This window comes from Gymnoscopelus microlampas (genome assembly GCF_963454915.1).
Source record: "Gymnoscopelus microlampas genome assembly, chromosome: 4".
NCBI classification, from domain to species: Eukaryota; Metazoa; Chordata; class Actinopteri; order Myctophiformes; family Myctophidae; genus Gymnoscopelus; species Gymnoscopelus microlampas.
In genome coordinates, this window is record NC_139941.1 from 23,202,377 (window position 1) to 23,222,573 (window position 20,197).

General features: G+C 42.3%; 2 protein-coding genes across 2 annotated transcripts in view; one reads left to right on the plus strand and one right to left on the minus strand.

Annotated features, from left to right (window-relative positions):
• Nucleotides 1–10,942, minus strand: part of hsd17b4 (hydroxysteroid (17-beta) dehydrogenase 4) — a 36,787-nt gene extending 25,845 nt beyond the window's left edge. Inside the window, exons 1-7 of the mRNA XM_084055668.1 lie at nucleotides 10,781–10,942; nucleotides 8,649–8,702; nucleotides 4,815–4,922; nucleotides 4,065–4,124; nucleotides 3,952–3,973; nucleotides 3,749–3,795; nucleotides 921–1,005 (exon numbers count right to left, since the gene is read on the minus strand). Coding sequence (XP_083911794.1) covers nucleotides 921–1,005; nucleotides 3,749–3,795; nucleotides 3,952–3,973; nucleotides 4,065–4,124; nucleotides 4,815–4,922; nucleotides 8,649–8,702; nucleotides 10,781–10,838 — 434 coding nt within the window. The 5' untranslated portion in view covers nucleotides 10,839–10,942. The remainder of the gene's footprint in view (nucleotides 1–920; nucleotides 1,006–3,748; nucleotides 3,796–3,951; nucleotides 3,974–4,064; nucleotides 4,125–4,814; nucleotides 4,923–8,648; nucleotides 8,703–10,780) is intronic.
• Nucleotides 10,943–12,953: 2,011 nt separating this feature from the next.
• On the plus strand, nucleotides 12,954–18,120 carry prr16 (proline rich 16; the record flags this gene model as incomplete). The annotated part of the gene is given in 3 exon segments (XM_084055131.1): nucleotides 12,954–13,097; nucleotides 17,253–17,288; nucleotides 17,290–18,120. Coding segments are annotated over 3 exon segments (1,011 nt in total).
• Nucleotides 18,121–20,197: the final 2,077 nt, after the last annotated feature.

Sequence of the window (20,197 nt, forward strand, 5' to 3'; positions counted from 1 at the left end):
CAGTCAAGCAGTAATAATGAGTTGAAACACAATACAAACACTCCATCAACCAGAGGAGACATCTGCACCATGCTGCCTCACTGCCCATCAGAACCCAATGACCCAAATCGCAGCCCACTCGCATCGGACGAGGTTAGTGATGGCCAGAGACCAGCCGCTATGATCGGATCTGCACCATCATCCTTATTGGGTTTTGGGATACTCTAAAGCCTTGTGACTGAATGTAATGTGATCTCAGTTTCTATTACTGCAGGCATTATAATAAAATAAATAACATCATCAGTACACTTTATCTTGAAAAAATGGGGGGGACCAATTGCTAAATTAATTAAAAACTTTCCTGGCATTCAGAACCCTCTTTAAATTATCAGCTCCAAGAAAATTATAATATAGAACGTCTCCAAGTGGGCGAGACCACGGAATACAAACAAAACTGATTCTTAACGTCACATATTTTCATTTCACAAGATTAGTATTTCAAGAATGGAAACAACTAGGGAGGTGTTCATCTGTCATTCTAACTAGCTAAAATTCATAAAGAAGAATAAATGTCATTTTCTCTTTCACTGCCTTTCTCTGGTGCATACAGTATACTGTAACAACCCAACCCCAAACACACACACACAGTCTCTCTCCCGTCTCACACACAAACGTGCACACACAGTATTACACAAGCAAAAAGAGACACACACAATTGTTTAAGAGGATGGCAATTTGTCATCTGATTTGACTGGCTGCAAATCAAGGGGATATCATGACATTGCGTAATGTCATTCTTGTGTGTATACATTATGTGTAAGTGTGTCATTCCATCTCCTCCCCTCAAGGCAGGCAGAAAAACAAGGACAGTGTACAGTGAGTCAGAACTGGGGTCTGAAATGTGCACAGTATATTTTTTCTTTTGCAGCTGGGTTCCTCACCTGCCAAACTTCTGGTTCTTCATGTGGTTCCAGGCTGCTCTCGTCACCATGAAGGAACCTCTCAAATGAACTCTGTGGATGAGGTCTGGAATGCAGGGCAGGAAGGAGAACTCAGTATAACATGATAAAATGGCAGGCAAACAAAATATATTGGATATTGCCTTGGAGGAAGCCGAGTCACAGAAGAAGTCATCAGTTTGAGGATATTTTATTGTCCCCCTGGGGCAATCTGTTCTACAGACAACAAGCTTAAAGGAACAATACCTGGTTTCACAAAGACACATACTATAAGTCAGTGCAGGTCAGAGCAGGCTTGCCATGTCTGGGATACAGAGCAGGACGTTTCATTCAACATGGTCGGTCTGAACTAAAATAGAATATCTAGTAAATTGACATGTTATCAAAGACAATATGTGTGCTTTCTACTGCACTTGATCTTTGTGTGCTAGCTTGCTTTTATTTTCAGTTTGATTAAACCTTTATTTAGGGAATAAGACCAAGGTCTTGTATTTTTACTGTATTGTATTTTCTTTGTATGTTTTTGTGGCTGCAGCAGGGGTGGAAAGCCCAAGCCAAATTTCCCTCGTGGACAATACATTTTACCTTGACCTTGGTCTCTAATCTCTTAAAAGTATCAAAAGTAAATGCTTCAAACTATCCTGACATTTGTCACATACATAAGGTGCACACATGCTGAAGGGTATATTTCCCAGCTTTGTTCTGTTTTGAGGATCCTCCAACATAACCTGGTGATCAAGGGTAGTTTAGGAAGTTGTGCTCGGTAAAGAAAGAGTAATATGCTGCTTCCTTCTAAGAGCAACGGAAAACCACCCTAGTGTACGAGGAGTACTAAAACTCTCTCCCATAACAAAGCGCAGTGCACTATAATAGATTGTATCCAGGGGCTTTACCATACTGATTAAGGCATGCATATAAAATATCTTGATAATCAAAATGGGCATGATTGTGTAGCTTATGCAATCATTTTCATGTTCTCTAATGAGAAACATGGTTTGTTTCTGTGTAAAGGAACACGATTTTTGGTTTGATTGTCTTTGATAGATTGGTTATATGGGTTTTAATAGAAAGATCCTCATTTAGACATGAACCTAAGTATTTGTATGATGGAAATTGTTTAATTTGAGCACCCATCAGAGATGTTGTGGAGGCACTTGTTTCAATTTGATTATGAAACATATGCCTCCATATCATCTCTGAACGGTGCTCAAATTCATAACCCTGTCCATAAATGGAATACAGCAACACCTGTCAAACCAAAATTCCCCACCATAGGCTTTGTTCATAGATCTTCTATTTCTGCCGAATGTTTGTTTATTATGACATTCCCAGAATAGGGTTGCTAGAGTTCATTGTGGTTAATCTATTAAACATTTGTTCATGCTTACTAAAGGAGGCAATGTGCTGCAGAGAGATTCAATGAATGTTGTAGATCAAGATGCCTGGGTGCTAGGGTGTCTGATGCTGACAGGCTAAGTTGTATCCACAGGAGTTGAAGGAAATGGTCCTACTCTTCAATATCCCATGTTCTATTCTATTTAGCTAATTAACATATTTGATTCCATGGTTGAGGCTCTGAACCATAAGAGATAAATATTGACAATAATGGAAAAAGTAATCGACTGTCAGAAATGTGCCAGTATCAACAGTAACATTCCCATGATATTTTTTTCTTTATTTTCTTATTCAGAGATATTAACACTCCGAAAGGAAATGTTAATGTGTAGGCTCAAACAATATATACTTTGAATCTACAAAGCCAGCCTTTGTGCATTGTGATGAAAGAACAGCTCTCAAAGAAAAGGGGCACAATGTAGTGCATATCTAAGCCAGGCTGGGTGGCCTACCCAATGCTGTGTAAGAGGCATAATGTTACATGGGGGGAGAAATGATGTGTGGAATTTCGTCAACTGTACTTGGCGTAGGCGTACGTGTTGTTAATGTGTTTTTAGGTGTTGTAATATTGGAGCATAAAGCTAATACTGGATTGTAAAGCTGTCGGTCTAGGACAGTGACGTTTGACTAACGGAGCGTAAAGAGTTACAAAGTGTCGGAAGAACATTTTGTGCCTTTTATTAGTACTGAAGTATCAGTTCAGGCACTGTTTAAGCACCGTTTTAAAAGTGTCGGTTTAGCACCAGTAGCGTATAAAAGCCCAAACGATACCCAACCCTAAGGAGGAGTAGCAAAAACTGTGTTTTTAAGAAAATTTTGATAGGCATAAATGGGCATGTATGGGGAGTTGTGTCATGAACCAAGGACTCCTTTTCCCTGGATACCATTTTTTGTCTACGGCTTACGGTTCAAGGGTTATAAGCCAAAATGTAAAGTGGGCAGGTATAGCGCAACCATGAGACTGATTTGAAAATGATATGTGGGGAGTGATTCATTGGCCTACTGACAGCGTACACAAGACATGTGGCACTGATTGGTCAACTACTTTAAGAGATTAGCTACAGACATGTCTGACATAAAAAACGACAACTTGGGGATTGCCTAGTGGCTCAGTCTGTTAGTGCACGGTCCTCATGCTACTTGTGAGTTGCAAGGACCCGAGTGTTAAACCGACTCCTGTCATGTCTCACATGACTCCCTTCTATGGGACTTTGGTTTCCTCCGTCTACACTGTACTACTGCACTAACATCCCCGCCAAAATTACATGGGCTGTCTATCAAAACCCACATGCCAACAAAACATAGAATTCTATTTCAAATTTGGCATTCTCCTCCTGTTTCAAGTATGACAGATAACATTTTTAAAAGTGATTAACTGATACATTGTAACATCTACTGGGATATGATCAACTCACCCCAGTCCACATCGCTAGTCCTGGCAAATGACCGATCACGAAGTATCCTTGAGGAAAATAATTGAGATAGTCTTTTCAGCTTTTGTACCAAAATATTCATGAATGTGCTTTTATGCCAGCCAAGTACAGTATGAACTAGCTTAACAAGAAAAGTAGTTTCCTTGGTAACATTTTATTATGATCATTGTTGCATAGCGACTTACCCAGCATTGTTCACAACAATATCTGAAAAAAGAAAATATAGTAAATTCTGTTTTATTAAATTGCAGTAACAGCTTTAATATATAACCTTTATATTAATTTCAGATGAGCTCACCTATTTTTCCAAATGCATCTAAAGCTGTCTGGATCACTTTCTCTCCGTCTTCCACAGAATCTGTTAACACCAAACAGATATTAATATAATGCATCGTTCACCTTCGTCTTTGAGTCTTAATACATCGGAATTATAATTATAAACTGACTTAGGTTTGTGTGGATAAATAGCTGGTCACAATGGTGAGATGGCACACTTTAATTCATAATGTACAGATGCTGATAAAGTGGCAAGGAAAATGTTCTGCAATGACGCATGACGTGCTAATGCATCAATCTGTCCTCATGGCGACATATGTTTGCCTGTTCATTGCCAGGCATCATTGTTTGGGAAGATGGATGGAAACATCATTCTAGAAGGTCAAGGTATATCAACTTCATACTGATCAAGTGAATCGTCCTCTGCGATACAGCTACATCGACACAATGATTCTTTGATATATGTAGGCTTAAGGCTTTAACACATTGAAAGAGACAGACATTCATGCCATTAACGTCAAAACCTGTTGTCGTGCTTGGATCCATTTTCGAGCGCCGACGCATGGCACATACTATCCATATACCAGGACTTTTGAAATTAAATAGATGTGAACATGCGGACCTGCGTGACGCAAGCATCAGTGACATGAGCTTCAATGGCGCTTTCAGTGTGTCAGGGCCATTACAGATGTACTGTAAATTGAAGATAAGTGATAATGAGATGAGAAGGTGACAACGAGTAGAAGAACTGGGCCCAGTACAAAAAACTCACCATAGTTGGCTATAGCCTTGCCTCCTTTGGCTGTTATCTCCTCTACCACCTTATCAGCAGCTGCAGAACTCTTCCCACCCCCTTTAATGTCTCCCCCAAGGTCATTCACTGTAAAGAAAGAAGAAAAAGATTAGCAATATTGGGGTCAGTTTTGCAATTTCTCCTCTGATGATTAAGGTTACAGAGGGTGTCAGTAAAGAGCCATCCACGCCAAGAATGCTAATTATAATGACAACTATAAACATATTGTTCTAAAAATCACAACTATAACGACAACAATAGAAACACAGACAGCCAACCAGTATTCATTTGAATTGACAAGGCATCACATTCAACATGGCAGATCATGACATTGCTGAGAAACTCAATCCCCTGTTTGATAAAACAGTGTTTATAAAGATGCTAATTACACATTAAAAAAATCCTTTTACATGACACATACTGCCGTCAATGGTGCTGATGGGGTCCCCCTCTCTGAGATTTTCAGCTCGCCAAGATACCATCAAATTGATGTTGACTTATCATACTAAAGTAAAAATAAAATGTGTCTTCAAAAGATAACTCTTGTAAGTTGGAGCGTTGAATTGTCCTAACTCCTCGTCTTTGAAAATGTTTGAAAACACATTCTCTTCTGGTTTTATTTTTCTCTTTCTCTGTGCAACGTATTGCATTGAGTATCAGCTGAGAACAAGGGTGTCTATCCCCTTTTCAATGTGCTACTGTATATCCCTGGGAGATTAATTGCTGAGGTGGAGCGCAATAGAACCTTGTGGTCCAAAGGCGAGTGCTGTACAGACTGAGCTACCAATCAATATACATGTTAGGGCTCAGCATGCAGCATGTGCTTTGCTGGCACTAAAGTTTACACAATGTGTTATGATTCATCAGTGTGGATGCTCTCATGATTATCGTTATAGGCATTGTTATAGATTTCATTCTTGGTGTCTGTGGACAGCCCTTAGTCAAGTCAAGTTCTTCCTTGGTTTAGTGGGAACGTGCGTGCAAAGTTGTGGCACAGAAATAATGTGTATTATTTGGGTGAGGTTTGGACTTCTGTAATGAAGTTCTGTAATGATCCAAGGGGGAAATAAATGTGATTGTCTCTTGACGGTTGAAGGCCAAAACGTGAATCAGCCTGTTATAGCGCCACCATGAGGCCGATTAAAAAAATGTAGGGTGGCATTTCTGCTTTGGCGTAATGGAAATGTGCATGCAAAGTTTCACAGCAATTGGACGCAGCGTTCATGATTTGAGGCATTTTGTTCAAAACGGGCCACTCCTGCAAACTTTGGAAGCCACTCAGGATGGAATATGAAAGATCTGACAGATCTGTCTTTATCACATGACTATAGAGATAATGTTAACCGATTGGCGTGATGTTTTTTTGTTTTTTTTACAATATCTGTAGGAGTAATATCAAAAAATTAGTTTAGCAAAAATCAGGCCGATGTGCAAACTGTGGGGCAGAGGTTTTTCCTTGGCCTCTAGGGACAGTAGGAGTCAGCAGTGAGTGACAAGACTACACAAGTGTGTGGGAAAATCAGGAATTGGCATAATGGCTAAATGTGGAGAAAAGATTAGATGGGGGGGGATTACTGTATTATCTCCATGCTGGCCTTTAAACGCCTCAGGATCCCCCAGTTAGTAGCTAATGTGGCCTGAGAAAGGGAAGTCTGGGATTCTCTGCTGTAACCGTTACCTGCAACACCTGACTAAGCAGAGGAAGATGGATGGAAGTTCAGTTTGTGTTCATTGTTTTATCTATCAAACATTATTTGTGTTTATAAATGTATGTGTTTGCTTATAAGTTAAATGTTCTCAAATAGAAACTTGAATTAAATTTTTAAAAATGTATTGATTTCACTTCATTTTGCACTTTTTGTTAAAACATCGGCTCGGCAGTTTTATAAATTAAATAAATAATAGCCAGGATATACGCCAGGAATGTGTGGAATGCATCAAGCTGCGGCTCTTAGTTACAGTGTAGCTTCTTGTTTTGTATTGTCTTTCTGCCAGCGGGATCACTTGGGGATCACAAATAGTCTCTCGAGACAGACATGTTGGCTCAAACAATTTTCAAACAGTCTGTACTTCGGAAGCTCTGAAAAGGAGTATATAGTAAAAGCGGGAAATGTTTGAATAGGGCTTAAGTGTTTAAATAAAATAAAGTTCAGTTTGTCTCTTAATCTGAGACCACGGTTCTCAGCACGAAACGGTTGGAGTGTACTCCAGGTGGGGAATGAGTACTTAACCCAAGTGAAGGAGTTCAAGTATCTCAGGGTCTTGTTCACGAGTGAGGGGAGAAAAGAGCCGGGAGATCAGCCAGATAATGGGAGCAGCAGGAGAGGTAGGGTGTTCACTGTACGGCAATGTTGTGACGAAAAGGGAGCGGAGCCGGAAGGCATAAATCTCGTTCCTACTCTCGTCTCGTCTATGGTCGTGACATGCGGGTCATGACCCAAAGAATGAGATTGCTGACACAAGCTCTCTGGAGGGTGGCTGGCATCTCCATAAAGCTGTGTACACATTGAAACATCACGCAAAAATGACGCTAAGAGAAAAAAAATGGGCGTGTCCGAGGTTATGAGTGGCCGCTGTCACTCACGCATCAGCGTGTGTGCCTGCTTGGTGTAATAAAGAAAAATGTAGACACCGAAGCCTTCTCCAACAGAGAAAATTGTCTTGGAGCCACGCTTTTTGCTGTCCAGCTCCACGACGCTAAGGAAAAGCGTGAAACGCACGTCTACATAGACATTACATTGAAACTTAAAGTTAGTCTTCAAAGCGTGACGCTCCAAAGTGAACGGGGATAGGGCAGTCATCCGAGAGAGATAGAAAGAGTAATCCGAGAGAGATTCAGAGTAGAACCGCTACCCCTTTATGTGGAAAAGAGCCAGTTGAAATGGTTCCGGCATCTAGAACGGATGCCTACTGGCCACCTCCCTGGGGAGGTTTTTTGGCGCACATCCACCTGGGAAGAGACCATGGGGCAGACCAAGGACCAGATGGGGGGGGATTATATCTCCATGCTGGCCTTGGAACGCCTCGGGATCCCCCAGTAGGAAGTAGCTGATGTGGCCTGGGAAAGGGAAGTCTGGGATTCTCTGCTGGAACTAATGCCTCAGCGACACGACTCCGGATAAGTCGTAGAAGATGGATGGAAGTTCAGTTTGTGTCTATTTTTTATCTATCAAAAAGTTATTTGTGTTAATTTTCTTTGTAAATTAAATGTTCTCAAATAGAAACTTTCATCAAATCAAAAGTTTTTTTCAATTGATTGCAATTAATTTAGCATTTTGACTCTCCAAAAACAGGATCGGACACAAAAATCTGGCATTGGTCTGGCTCTGATGTGTGTAGGTGTAGGGACTAGGGGTGTGCCGATATATCGTCCCGCGATATATCGCGATATACGTTTTCGCGACGATATGTATCGTTTTGGGAAAAAAAAATATCGTTTTTGAAAAAAAAAAAAAATTTTTTTTTTACAATCATAATAATCAGGCATGCAAACGGCCCCGAAGTGAAAAGAGTGACAACATGTTTTTTTTTCGGGTCAGGTGTCATACTATTTGGATTCAAAACGGCTATTGTAGCTGAAAAGCTACAAGTTTGCATGTCTGAATAATGCAAAAACAGAATTATTTGTTTGCATTTTCTTTTTTTCTCCTCCATATATTTTCATAATAAAAAAAGTGCGTATCGTATCGTATCGAAATCGTATCGAAGTTGTGAGCCAAATATCGTATCGTATCGTTTCGTGAAATTAGTGTATCGGCACACCCCTAGTAGGGACTAGAGAATTATTTCGGACACAGTCAATATCTCACTCACCCACAACTGAGGCGCCTCTCTCACCAAAAGCCAGTGCATATTCTCTGCCAAGACCTGAGGAAAGAAAATGTAAAACTTGAAAAACAGCAGAGCACTCAACCAGGTACCTGATGAGTAGTAAACCAGAAGATGCTCTTTAGGCAGTTACACACATACATATAGAAACCTCATTGGCCTCTGCAGTTCATTGGAGCGACCTGTATCGCGGCCGCCATTTTGGAGAAGGCAAGCTTCCTGACTATTGGCCAATCACAGCGCGTCTTTTCCGGGACTTGTCAGAATCTAGTTGTATAAAAATATCCTGTTATATTTTCATACAACTAGATTCTGCCACATCCCGGAAAAGACGCGCTGTGATTGGCCAGTAGTCAGGAAGCTTGCATTCTCCAAAATGCCGGCCGGGATACAGACGCCTCAGAGCCGGAGGTGGCGTCTACCTTTATCTATGGTTACAGATATCAAAAAAGGAGAAACACTAAAGGCAGCTCTTCTGGTAGCACACATTATAAAGGCCTGTATTGCTTGGCTAGCTGATTGTGGAACACTGAAAGCCAACAAGTTTCAGCCAACACTGGGGGTTGCAGCCTCACAATAATTCAATTGTTATTTGGATGATATAGTTGTACCCTAGCAGATATTGCTTTATGTGACTTTGTTTTTTTTTCTTATATCTATAAACTACACTTTGTAGTCTGTACTTTACTGTTTAGTAAAGTATTATTACAGTACAGTATACAGTAAAGTGTTGTCTGCCTGTCTTAGGCAGCGTTGCACTTACACTTTGTTGCCTAAATGGAAAATGTAAACACAACTGAAAGTCCTGCACAGAATAATAAAATTAAGGTACAATAATATTATTGTACTTCATCAGTTTCTTTCAGTTTAGTGTTACATGCCATCACCTTTTCTTTGTCAAGGCCCAGGGTAGCTCCTAAAGCCAATACGTAACTAGTTATTATATGTACAAAGTTATGTACAATACATACAAGTACACACACACAATAGTGGCTTGAGACCCACGGTCACAGTCAAAGCAATTAGGGAGATGTGTATTGCTAGGCTTGGATCAAGACTATCATAGATGTATTTGATCGAGTCTGACTGATACGAAAGTAAAAGTCAGACTAGATAAAATACATCTATGATAGTCTAAACTTTGATCAAAGGCTAGCGTATTGCAAAAGCCAGTGCTGTCACTGCGGGCTGCCACTTTAATTAGAGAAAGTCCCCCTCTGATATTGTTTTAAAAAAAAGATCATAAGACAGCAGCAACATCTATAGGAGTTTTTTTTTATTTACAGTGGTGGAAAGTAACTAAGTAGTGTACTTAAGTACAATTTTGAGGTACTTTTACTTTACTGGAGTATTTCCAATTTTCAATATTTTTACTTTTACTCCACTACAATTATATGAAAAGTTAGTTACTTTGTAGATTTGAATTATTATTACAAAACATACATTAACCACTTCAGCCCCATTTAAACTCTGGATATTTGAAAATAGCCATTCTACAAGCTCACATAGTGAGATCTGCTATTTTCAAAAGATTGTTTTTACTTTTGGTACTTTAAGTATATTTTGATGCCGATACTTTTGTAGCTACTTTTACTCAAGAAAATGAACGAATACGGGACTTCTACTTGTAACCAAGTATTTCTACATTGTAGTATTGATACTTTTACTTAAGTAAAGAAATGTACAACTTTTTCCACCAGTGTTTATTTGGTCACAAAAACAACTGCTTAATAGCGCAACAGATCACCCATCAGAGTGCGCTCTGTGCGCCCTTTAACACAAATAGCTCGGTGACACAGACAATGTACTTTGCTCTCTGTGATTATAGTAAACCACACTATCAATGAACTTAGTGTGGTAGTTTTCTATAGTTTACGATTGTAAGAGTTAGGATATGAGGGTATTATTATAAAATATAAAGCACTAGCTTTGAACGACATGCAACCATGGTCGCTAACAAACGTCACTCGATAAAGCTTATAAAGTACTTTACTCATGGTGGTCAGCACTTATCACCTGAGAATCACTTTTGACCCACATCGTTGCAAATGTTCTGGTTAGCAATGCATTACAAGACAATTAGCTATTTATGCTAACTTGCATCAGGATAGTCTTACCTCCTCCGGCTCCTGTGACAAGCACCACTTTCCCATCGAATCTCAAAGGCACAGACATGGTGAACAACAGGTTCTGTATGGATTTAATACAGACTGAGCTGTACCGAGGACAACACAACACAACTACACAACACTGACAGCAGGCAGGGTGAACTTCAACTCTCTCGCTTCCGCAATGGGGAGGGGGCGGGCTAAACCACAACCAATCAGGAAGCGGAATTACTATGATACCATCCATACATGGCACGCTCGACTGTTATTGTGGTGGAAAGACTTGCAAAGTAGTAGTTACTAAGTAACTACATGTACAGGTACTGTGCTTAAATACAGTTTTGAGGTGCTTTTACTTTACTGGAGTATTTCCAACTTTTACTTTCACTCCCACTACAGTACATCTCATCTCAGAGGCAAATATTGCACTTTTACTCCACTACAATAATTTGAAAATGTACTTATAGATCTTCATTAGAATTACAAAACATACATTAGCCACTTCACTCAGCCCTATATACACACAAGCTCACAGCGCATCGCATCGACAGGTTGTGAGACCTTGTTGATCTGCTATTTTCAAAAGATGTTTAGGCATTTTGAAAACTTGTGAAAATGGCACATTCTGCATAATGAATAGGCCTACTTTTTACTTTTAGTACTTTAAGTTTATTTTAATGCCTAAACTTTTGTACTTTTACTCAAGTGAATTTTGAATAACAGACTTGTACTTGTAACAGAGTATTTACATGACATGCTTTTGTTACTTTATTTATGTATTTATGTTAATCTGTTTTAATGCTCACAAGTACCTCTTTCAAACATCTACACTGCAACAAATGGGCACTTTGCAGGACTGCATCATGATTCATGTTACTGAAAGGCTAAAAATCACAAGAGTTCATATGTTACCTTCCACACAGGTGAGAGGTCCTCCTATAGAGTAGTTTCAAACAGCAGAGCCACCTAAGGCCTGGGCCGGGGATGGACATTGTTTTTGTCCAGGGTCAAAGGGGTCAGACAGACCAATAGGCTAAATAAGACATTGTTCACACCAAATCACTGAAAAGTGACAAGTGTAATTAATAATGAGCTGCTCTCTTTTCTGACGTGTATAGCCTATACGCCTCATTCAGTTAAAATGCACTTAAAGTCAAAACAACTAGGCTACCTCTGCAGTGGTGACCTGTGTGACACAAAATGACAACTGAGCCTTTTCCTACAGAGAGCCATACAGAGAGCGTGACAGACAGCAAGCCTACAGTACATCCATGCAGCAAGGGAGAGAGGGGGGGGGCGAGAAGGGAGGTTCTCTCTCTCTCTCTCTCTCTCTCTATCTGAGAGAGAGAGAGAGAGAGAGAGAGAGAGAGAGAGAGAGAGAGAGAGAGAGAGAGAGAGAGAGAGCAGTCCGCCCGCCCTGACTCTAGCAGACACACTCCAAGGAGGCTGCGATGGAGGCGGGATGAAACTGACGGGTTATTTTCTGGGGGAAAGTGTCCCTGGAGTGGATCTGACTACTGTCGGGGTCTCTGCCCTGGCCAGACCACAGGTCTAAAACATTTTGTCAATGGGATTATTTTACAATTTAAGATGTCTGGAAAGATGCACCACAATTACAGTAACGACCGACAGAAGAAAAACGGCTTGGATGATGACCGTCCGTGTTTGTTTCCTCCTTTCTATTTAACATTTTTGTTCATGATATTTTTTCCCCCATCATAATTATTTATTTTTTTCATCTTGCATAATGGTGAATTTAGAGCTCTTTCGACGTGTATTTCTGCCGCGTCAGGTTTTGCCGTTGAACGGGAACGTGAAGAAAGGTAACGGCAGGAGGAGAAACACCGCTTCGCCGACAACATCAGTACAATGTAACAATTTAAGATTATTCGTGATTCGGTCTAGTGCGCAGGCGTAGTGGTCGGGAAACAGCTGTCACCGCGCTCCGCTACATTGTAGCGTGATGTAGGGCTGCTGAAGAAGAGGAAAGTGAACAAGAAACAATAAGGAGAGTAAACGAGAACGTATGACATAGATGTCAAGCATAGACTGGCGAGGAAAGTGAAACAGAACAGGAGAGTCCAAAAAAATGCACTGTGCAAAGAAGTGGCACCACTGTGGGAGCCAAAGGATTTGATTGAGGTCCTTGACGAAACACAGAATTTGTGCCACAAACTGAAGAATGTCAGGGACACCATTTAATGCAGACGCCGAAGCAGGGGTTGTAGTCTCCAAAGTGAAAGTGAAGAAGGAGATCAAGACAATCGTGGAGAATTTGGAAACCATTCTTGGGGACCTCAAGGATGTGGCCAAGGAACTGAAAGAGGTAAAAAACAAAACAAATAGGTGCCCACTTTGTCTGTCTTTAAAAAGTGTTTTGGAATATGATAATGGTGGTGTGTCATGCTGGTTATTTCTAAGCACATTTTGTCTGAGAGCGAGATGGACGGCTGTCATCCAGCCCACTGGGGCCTGAAATGACAGCACACACACACTCACACACACACACACACACACACACACACACACACACACACACACACACACACACACACACACACACACACACACACACACACACACACACACACACACACACAGCATATTCGATGCACACACAACATGGCAAGCTCCTCCTCCCCTGTCGCTCATGTATGTGATATGAAAGGCACTTGGGACATGCCTGCTGATATGCAGGCTTTAATTACAGTAAAGTAGCTGAGAAAAAAATTATCACAATTAATAGTTAATGGTGGAGTTGGTTCACCCAGGACAGCCCTTTGCATTGCATTTCATCATCTTAATGCTGACTGCTGACAATAGTCTCCTGCCAAATTATGTACCTACACACACAATGTAGCAGTATCTATCTCCATCCCCTCTGCCTCTCCTTCAATCTCCGTTCTGTTTCTCATGCTGTATTTTCTCTATATCTGTCTGTTTCTGCATCTTGCTCTCATTTTCTCTCCCTCTGCTTATCTCTCTCTCTCACGCTTTCTTTCTCTCTCCAGACACCTTGTTAAAATATCAAGGCACTCCAATTGCTGTCAGGCGGCTCATATCATTTTAAAATGATCCAAGAGACAATTTCTTTCCAGTTTTATCCATGTGCACTTGTGCAGGCGTTGCTTTAGCCCTGCGTTTTCTTCCTTTGATGTCAATCACAGACAGTCCCTGGTGTTCACCCCCTGTCACCAGAGCACTAAGGGCTTCAACCTAACCTGATTTTATGTTTACGTTTCTCCACCAGCCAAGTAGCGAGTATCCGGCTTGCTGTGCTGAACCTCTCACCCTAACATGAAAGCCTGTCATCCTAATAACACCCTATTGCCCACAGCAGCCTGTGATTCCTACATTATGGATGGGATTGGGTACACAGCATCTGTTTCCTTATCCCTGTCTGCCTCACGCCTGATTTATACTTTGTCATGTGTCAACTAAAAAAACATGACGCGATGTGTTACTTCAAAGAAATAATCAGTGTTCGGTGAGCGACACTGTCACGCAACAAAGTATGAATTAGGCTTCACTCAACTGTCTGTGTTTTACCAAGTAACTCAACTCTGTGCCTTCTTTGTTCGTTTTATTGTATTACAACAGCTCACAACAAGCACCGGAGGCAACTGCAAATAAGAGGGCATTTTTTTCATGTGATGTGCCTTTCTTTTGTTTTCGCTTGCAGGAAAATCATGTAGAGGATAAGTTATTCCAAAGCGCCCCCCCCCCACCCACACACACACACACACACACACACACACACACACACACACACACACACACACACACACACACACACACACACACACACACACACACACACACACACACACACACACACACACACACACCAACACTACATACCTTGGGGCAGTATTATAATCAAAGCCAGTGTTGGGATATAATCCATTTGAAATACACTTATCTGGTTCCTCAGACAGGGATGGATGGGAGCCTGGTTCTGAGGGCAGCCCCATCCCAGATGCTTGGCACACCCACAGTCAGTCTGCCCACTCTAAAGCATGGGGCACACACTGGGACACTGGTATTAATTCTGTGTGTGTGTGTGTGTGTGTGTGTGTGTGTGTGTGTGTGTGTGTGTGTGTGTGTGTGTGTGTGTGTGTGTGTGTGTGTGTGTGTGTGTGTGTGTGTGTGTGTGTGTGTGTGTGTGTGTGTGTGTGTGTGTGTGTGTGTGTGTGTGTGTGTACGTAAATCATCCTTTTAAAGACCGCATGGAGATTTTTGATCCAATAACACACCCCAGTGACTAATTTCTCTCTCTCTCTCTCTCTCTCTCTCTCTCTCTCTCTCTCTCTCTCTCTCTCTCTCTCTCTCTCTCTCTCTCTCTCTCCCCCAATTGTTCTTCCAGTCTTAACCACTGAGGTGGCCCCCTTTCCAACCACTACATTCGAATTAATAAACTACATTCTAACTACTGAACATGGTACATTTAACCAACACACAACATGTGATTAGGAAAATAAATAAATGCGCAAGACACTGTTCACTATGTGCATTAAGAATAGCACCGTGTAAAGTACCTTATCTTTCCCTCCCAGGGTCCAGGCAAAATAATCCTGATTTCTTGAGACTTGACTCAGGATTATTTTTGCCCTTGTACACCCATAAACTGTTAAAGGAGTCACAATAAATGATGCTGTTCCATAACAGTGGTGTGTGTGTGTGTGTGTGTGTGTGTGTGTGTGTGTGTGTGTGTGTGTGTGTGTGTGTGTGTGTGTGTGTGTGTGTGTGTGTGTGTGTGTGTGTGTGTGTGTGTGTGTGTGTGTGTGTGTGTGTGTGTGTGTGTGTGTGTGTGTGATCGTTGTTGATTTTTCAACTAAAATCCGGTTTGATGCCCCTGAGGCTAAATTCCTCACGAAAACATGTCAGTTCAATCCCTACACCTTCCAGCTATTTTCGGTGCTATTTTCTTATTTTCCTAGTGATGCCGGCTCATAATGCGGACGAGATGTGATCACTTGTGTTGGAGAAGTGAATAGCCGAAGGCTACTTGCTTACGAACATTTCTTAGTATCCTACTGTACTGTATGTGTGTTGTGTTTTTAAAGCTGTCCTTGGGTGGCCTTCCAGACTGGTACAGGCTTATTGAATCAGATGTAATCAACCATGAATCATGTAGTGTATGAGATGACATGTTTTCCTCCAACATACTCAGTGCATTTATGTGTATATGTGCATGCATGGGTGTGTATTTGCGTGTCGCACAGACGCACACACACGCACGAGTGCGTGTGGCTGTGTGTGTGTGTGTGTGTCCTACACTCTCAGAGTTAAAGTAACACTGACGATGTAGATTGTTGTGCATGCAGTGCACAAGCACATACCCACATAGACTAATCCCATTACACACACACGCATGTGCACGCACACGCACACACACACACACACACACACACACACACACACACACACACACACACACACACACACACACACACACACACACACACACACACACTATTGTTTTGCTGTATTACTCATCTCTACCTTATGGGGACTCCATCTGGACTAGATACCAATAAGGAATTGGATAATTTTCCTCCGTCTGGTTCAGTTGGTTGTCAATGTCATTCTATTCATTTTGTCTGTGGACTTCTCTTTCAGTATGAACTTTTCTCGGCCTCACACTGGTTGGGCTCTGTAAATAATGACCCCTTTGCTGTTGTCGCCTTTTAGTTGTTTTTTTTTCTTTTTCAAATAGCTTTTGCCCAACAGTAGTAGTTTTTTCTTTCTTAAACAGCTTTTGACGAACGATAGACAGTAGCGTTCTATTTATTTTATAACTGGACTATCTACCTGTTATGTCCCAGACTAGAGACAATGCTCCTTTCATTGGCTTTGCATAGATAGAATATTACATTCTTTGTTACTGGACTCACAGGATATCACCGCTGGCTGGTATAGTGTTATTTATCTTTGTTCTGATGTGCAGGGGATTGTGGGAGTTTATCACTTCAGTCAGACTGGCATACTCACGGCTGTTGTCATAAATCCTGGTGATATTTCCCCTCTCCCTAGTCACGTTGTCATAGTGATATCTCAATCAATCTTTAACCTCATGAATCAATCTCTTGAGTAAATGTGTGTCTTTTGCACATGTTGATACAGGTGAGTCACCAAAGGCTTCAGGAGAGAACCGGATCATATGTTGCCTGATTTATACTTAATCGTATGGCAGTGTCCCGCACCGAAAGTTGCCAACCTACAAGCTCACAAGCTTATAATCTGCTATTTTTGGATCATATATATTGTTCTCAGACATGTTCTCAGGCTGCCACATGCAATTCTTATTTTTCCCCCGAGTAACCATTGTCACAGTGATGCTGAGTTGGCAACTTGTTCAGGTTGTCGCATGGTGGGCTATTTCCTCCTCCTGCATTCTTTCAGTGTGTTATGGGTAAGACTGACTCATCCATCCTGTACTCTTACCTGTCAGAGTGACACCTCCTCTTCCTGTCCCCAGGTTGTGCACGAGATTGACACCCTGACCTGCGACCTGCAAACTGGAGGAAGACGGCCTGACGGACAGCTCCAAGACGGACACGCTCAACTCCAGCTCTAGTTCCACCACCACCACCACCACCGCCTCCAGCTTTGAGCTGAAGATGAAGATGTGCCCCGACGACTACTTCTTCCGGCTGCCCGCCGCACCCATCCCCCCCGTTCCCGTCAGCCTCCCGGCAGTGCTGACCGTGCTGAAGAGAGCTCACCCGCCCTTGCCACCGCCCAGACTCACCCCTCTGAAGACCGACGAACACAACACAAAGAATCTGCCTCATCCCACGTTAGTGCTATCAGGGAATCTATCCAAGGCCAACGGGGCCCTGTTGAGGAACTGCGTTTTCCCGGTCAAACCATTAAGCAGGGAGCTGTTCTGCATGTCCAACGACGGCAGGGTCTCCGAGTCGGGCCTCGTGCCCTCGTTGCCCAGACCCATGCCGCTGCTCCGCCACAAAACGAACAAATGCCCCAAGGCGCCCGGCAGAGAGCCGCGGGAGCGAGAGAGAGTGCGTTTCAGCGAGAAGGTTCAGTATCACGGCTACTGTCCGGACTGCGACCTCCAGTACGACGTGGACGACACGGATCTCCACTTGCAGGCCGAGCTGAGTGACCTGAGGCTCAGCCCCATGCACTGCTGCTCCTCCTCTAACTCCTCCTCACCTCCTCACATGCTCTCTCACGAACTCCTGATGGAAAACGGCGGCCTCTCCGCCAGCCACAGTTTCCCGCCCCCGACGGTGAACGTCCCTCCGCCGTGTGTGCCTCCTAAGCCGCCGTCCGTCAAGCCTCAGAAAACCATCCTGCGCAAATCGACCACCACCACAGTTTGACGCTGAAAACCCCCAAGTTACCCTATCCAATCTAAACATTCCTCAATTATTCATAGTGTTTTCTACATTTACAAGACCTTTTCCACTTGGGTCGAACACTGGATTATCCAAACAGCGAGGTGAAGAGACGGGGGTGAATAGAAAGTGAGAGGTTGGAACTAAGGGCAAGAGAAAAGAGAGAGAGAGAAAGGCATCGCCGTGGGCACTGCGATGTGCAGGCAGAGAGAAGAGGAGCTGCTGGTGAGTGTTTGAGTGCCCGTGTGTGCGTGCCTGCGTGTGTGCGTGCCTGCGCGCGCGCGTGTGTGTGTGTGTGTGTGTGTGTGTGTGTGTGTGTGTGTGTGTGTGTGTGTGTGTGTGTGTGTGTGTGTGTGTGTATGAGAGAGAGAGAGAGAGAGAGAGAGAGAGAGAGAGACACAGAAAGAGAGAGATATCATTTGCATGTGTGCCCTGGCACATGTGGGTGTGCATGCGTTTACAGGTGTGCATACAAGCACATGTGTAATGTATCTATCCATACTGGCCCATGTGTACAGGTCTAATGTATGTTTTAAATGGCCAACTACACTGCACTGCAATATCCTTTAGAGTTAACTTAAAGGGGATGTAAGCGATGTCTTTTGTTAAAGTAAGTGTTCTATATTCTGATAGCAATCATTTACTGTAGAGTGTTTCTTCAGTAACAAGTTCCCATCTCTCCAGCTCTTTTAACAGAAATAAATCCATTTTGAGGTCGGGATACCAATTGTATTCAATCAGGGGAGAGATCTCTTACCAGATACAGGATAAACAAGAGAAATCGTACATGATTAAATAAAATAAATGAGCAGACAAAATTGGACTGGAACACAATAAAATCTAATGTGATAAATGATATGGATATATGATGTGGAGTTCTCTCTCCTGACTGGATGAAGTGGTATCCCGAACTGAAAGATCTTCCCTTGTTGAACAACAGTAATGAATGTAAAATAGAACTTTTAAACAGCAAGCGTGTTTATGCCTCTGCTAGAGGCTAGCCGTCCATGAGAGGGTCTGTGTGTCCCTAATATTGCAAACCACTGGACTGATCAGTGATCAGCGCCAAACCCAGGGCCGGTGCTAGGCAATTTGGCGCCCTAGGCAATATTTTTCCTGGCGCCAAATATGGAGGTGCAGGGGTACCTGATTTTGGCAGTAACTGCTGACGTCGTGTTTATGATGTATATGGGCATAAATGGGAGACAGACGGGCAGAGAGTTCCATTGTACACGCTACCACTTATATTGGTGCAATGGCACTAACGTGACGCAAAGCTCCGCCAAACCATGGCCAACGATGTGTTGGGTTGGCCAATCAGGGAAGCCGGTGAAACCTTGTACAAATCTGAAGTCATACATCATAGACATCATAGACGTCTTAGATGATTGATGTCACAGGCTGGTCACCTGAAGTCCAAGATCCACATTGGAGCTAAGACTGAGTTCCTCATTGGAGCCCCGCCCTTTCTACGTAGATCCCGAGATCCACATAATTTCCTAGTTTTAATTTTAACAAAAACACACCACTTTACACAGATGTGAAGAGGATTCTGATCAGCTAATGTCCAGGGACTGTAGAAGTTCAGACCAAGCTGCACCGACAACACTGATCTTTTAAGTGGTCGTCTGGGCATGCACACCTGCAGAACATCTACTAAGTGCCACCTGATTAGAATAGACGATGTAAGTGGACAAACAGTCTAAGACAGTGACAGAGGACACTGCATACACAAACACATGCAGACCAGACCACACATTTCCAAAAGTGGGGGCCGCCAGCGTTCCAGCAAATGGAAAGAAGAGGAAAATACAAGAAAAACAACAAAAAACGACATAAACATAAAAATACATATGATTTTTTTTTAAATAAAAATCATACAATTATTGTACCAGTTTAAATAGCAGATCTAGAACCTCACAACATTGTGAGCTTGTACGGTATGTATATCTATTTTCACTATTTTCTTTGATTTTACAGAGGAAAGGATAATATTTTTGGGAACCCCTGGACTAGACTGTGATAGCGGATTACTCAGTGACTAGGGGCACCAGACAAATTA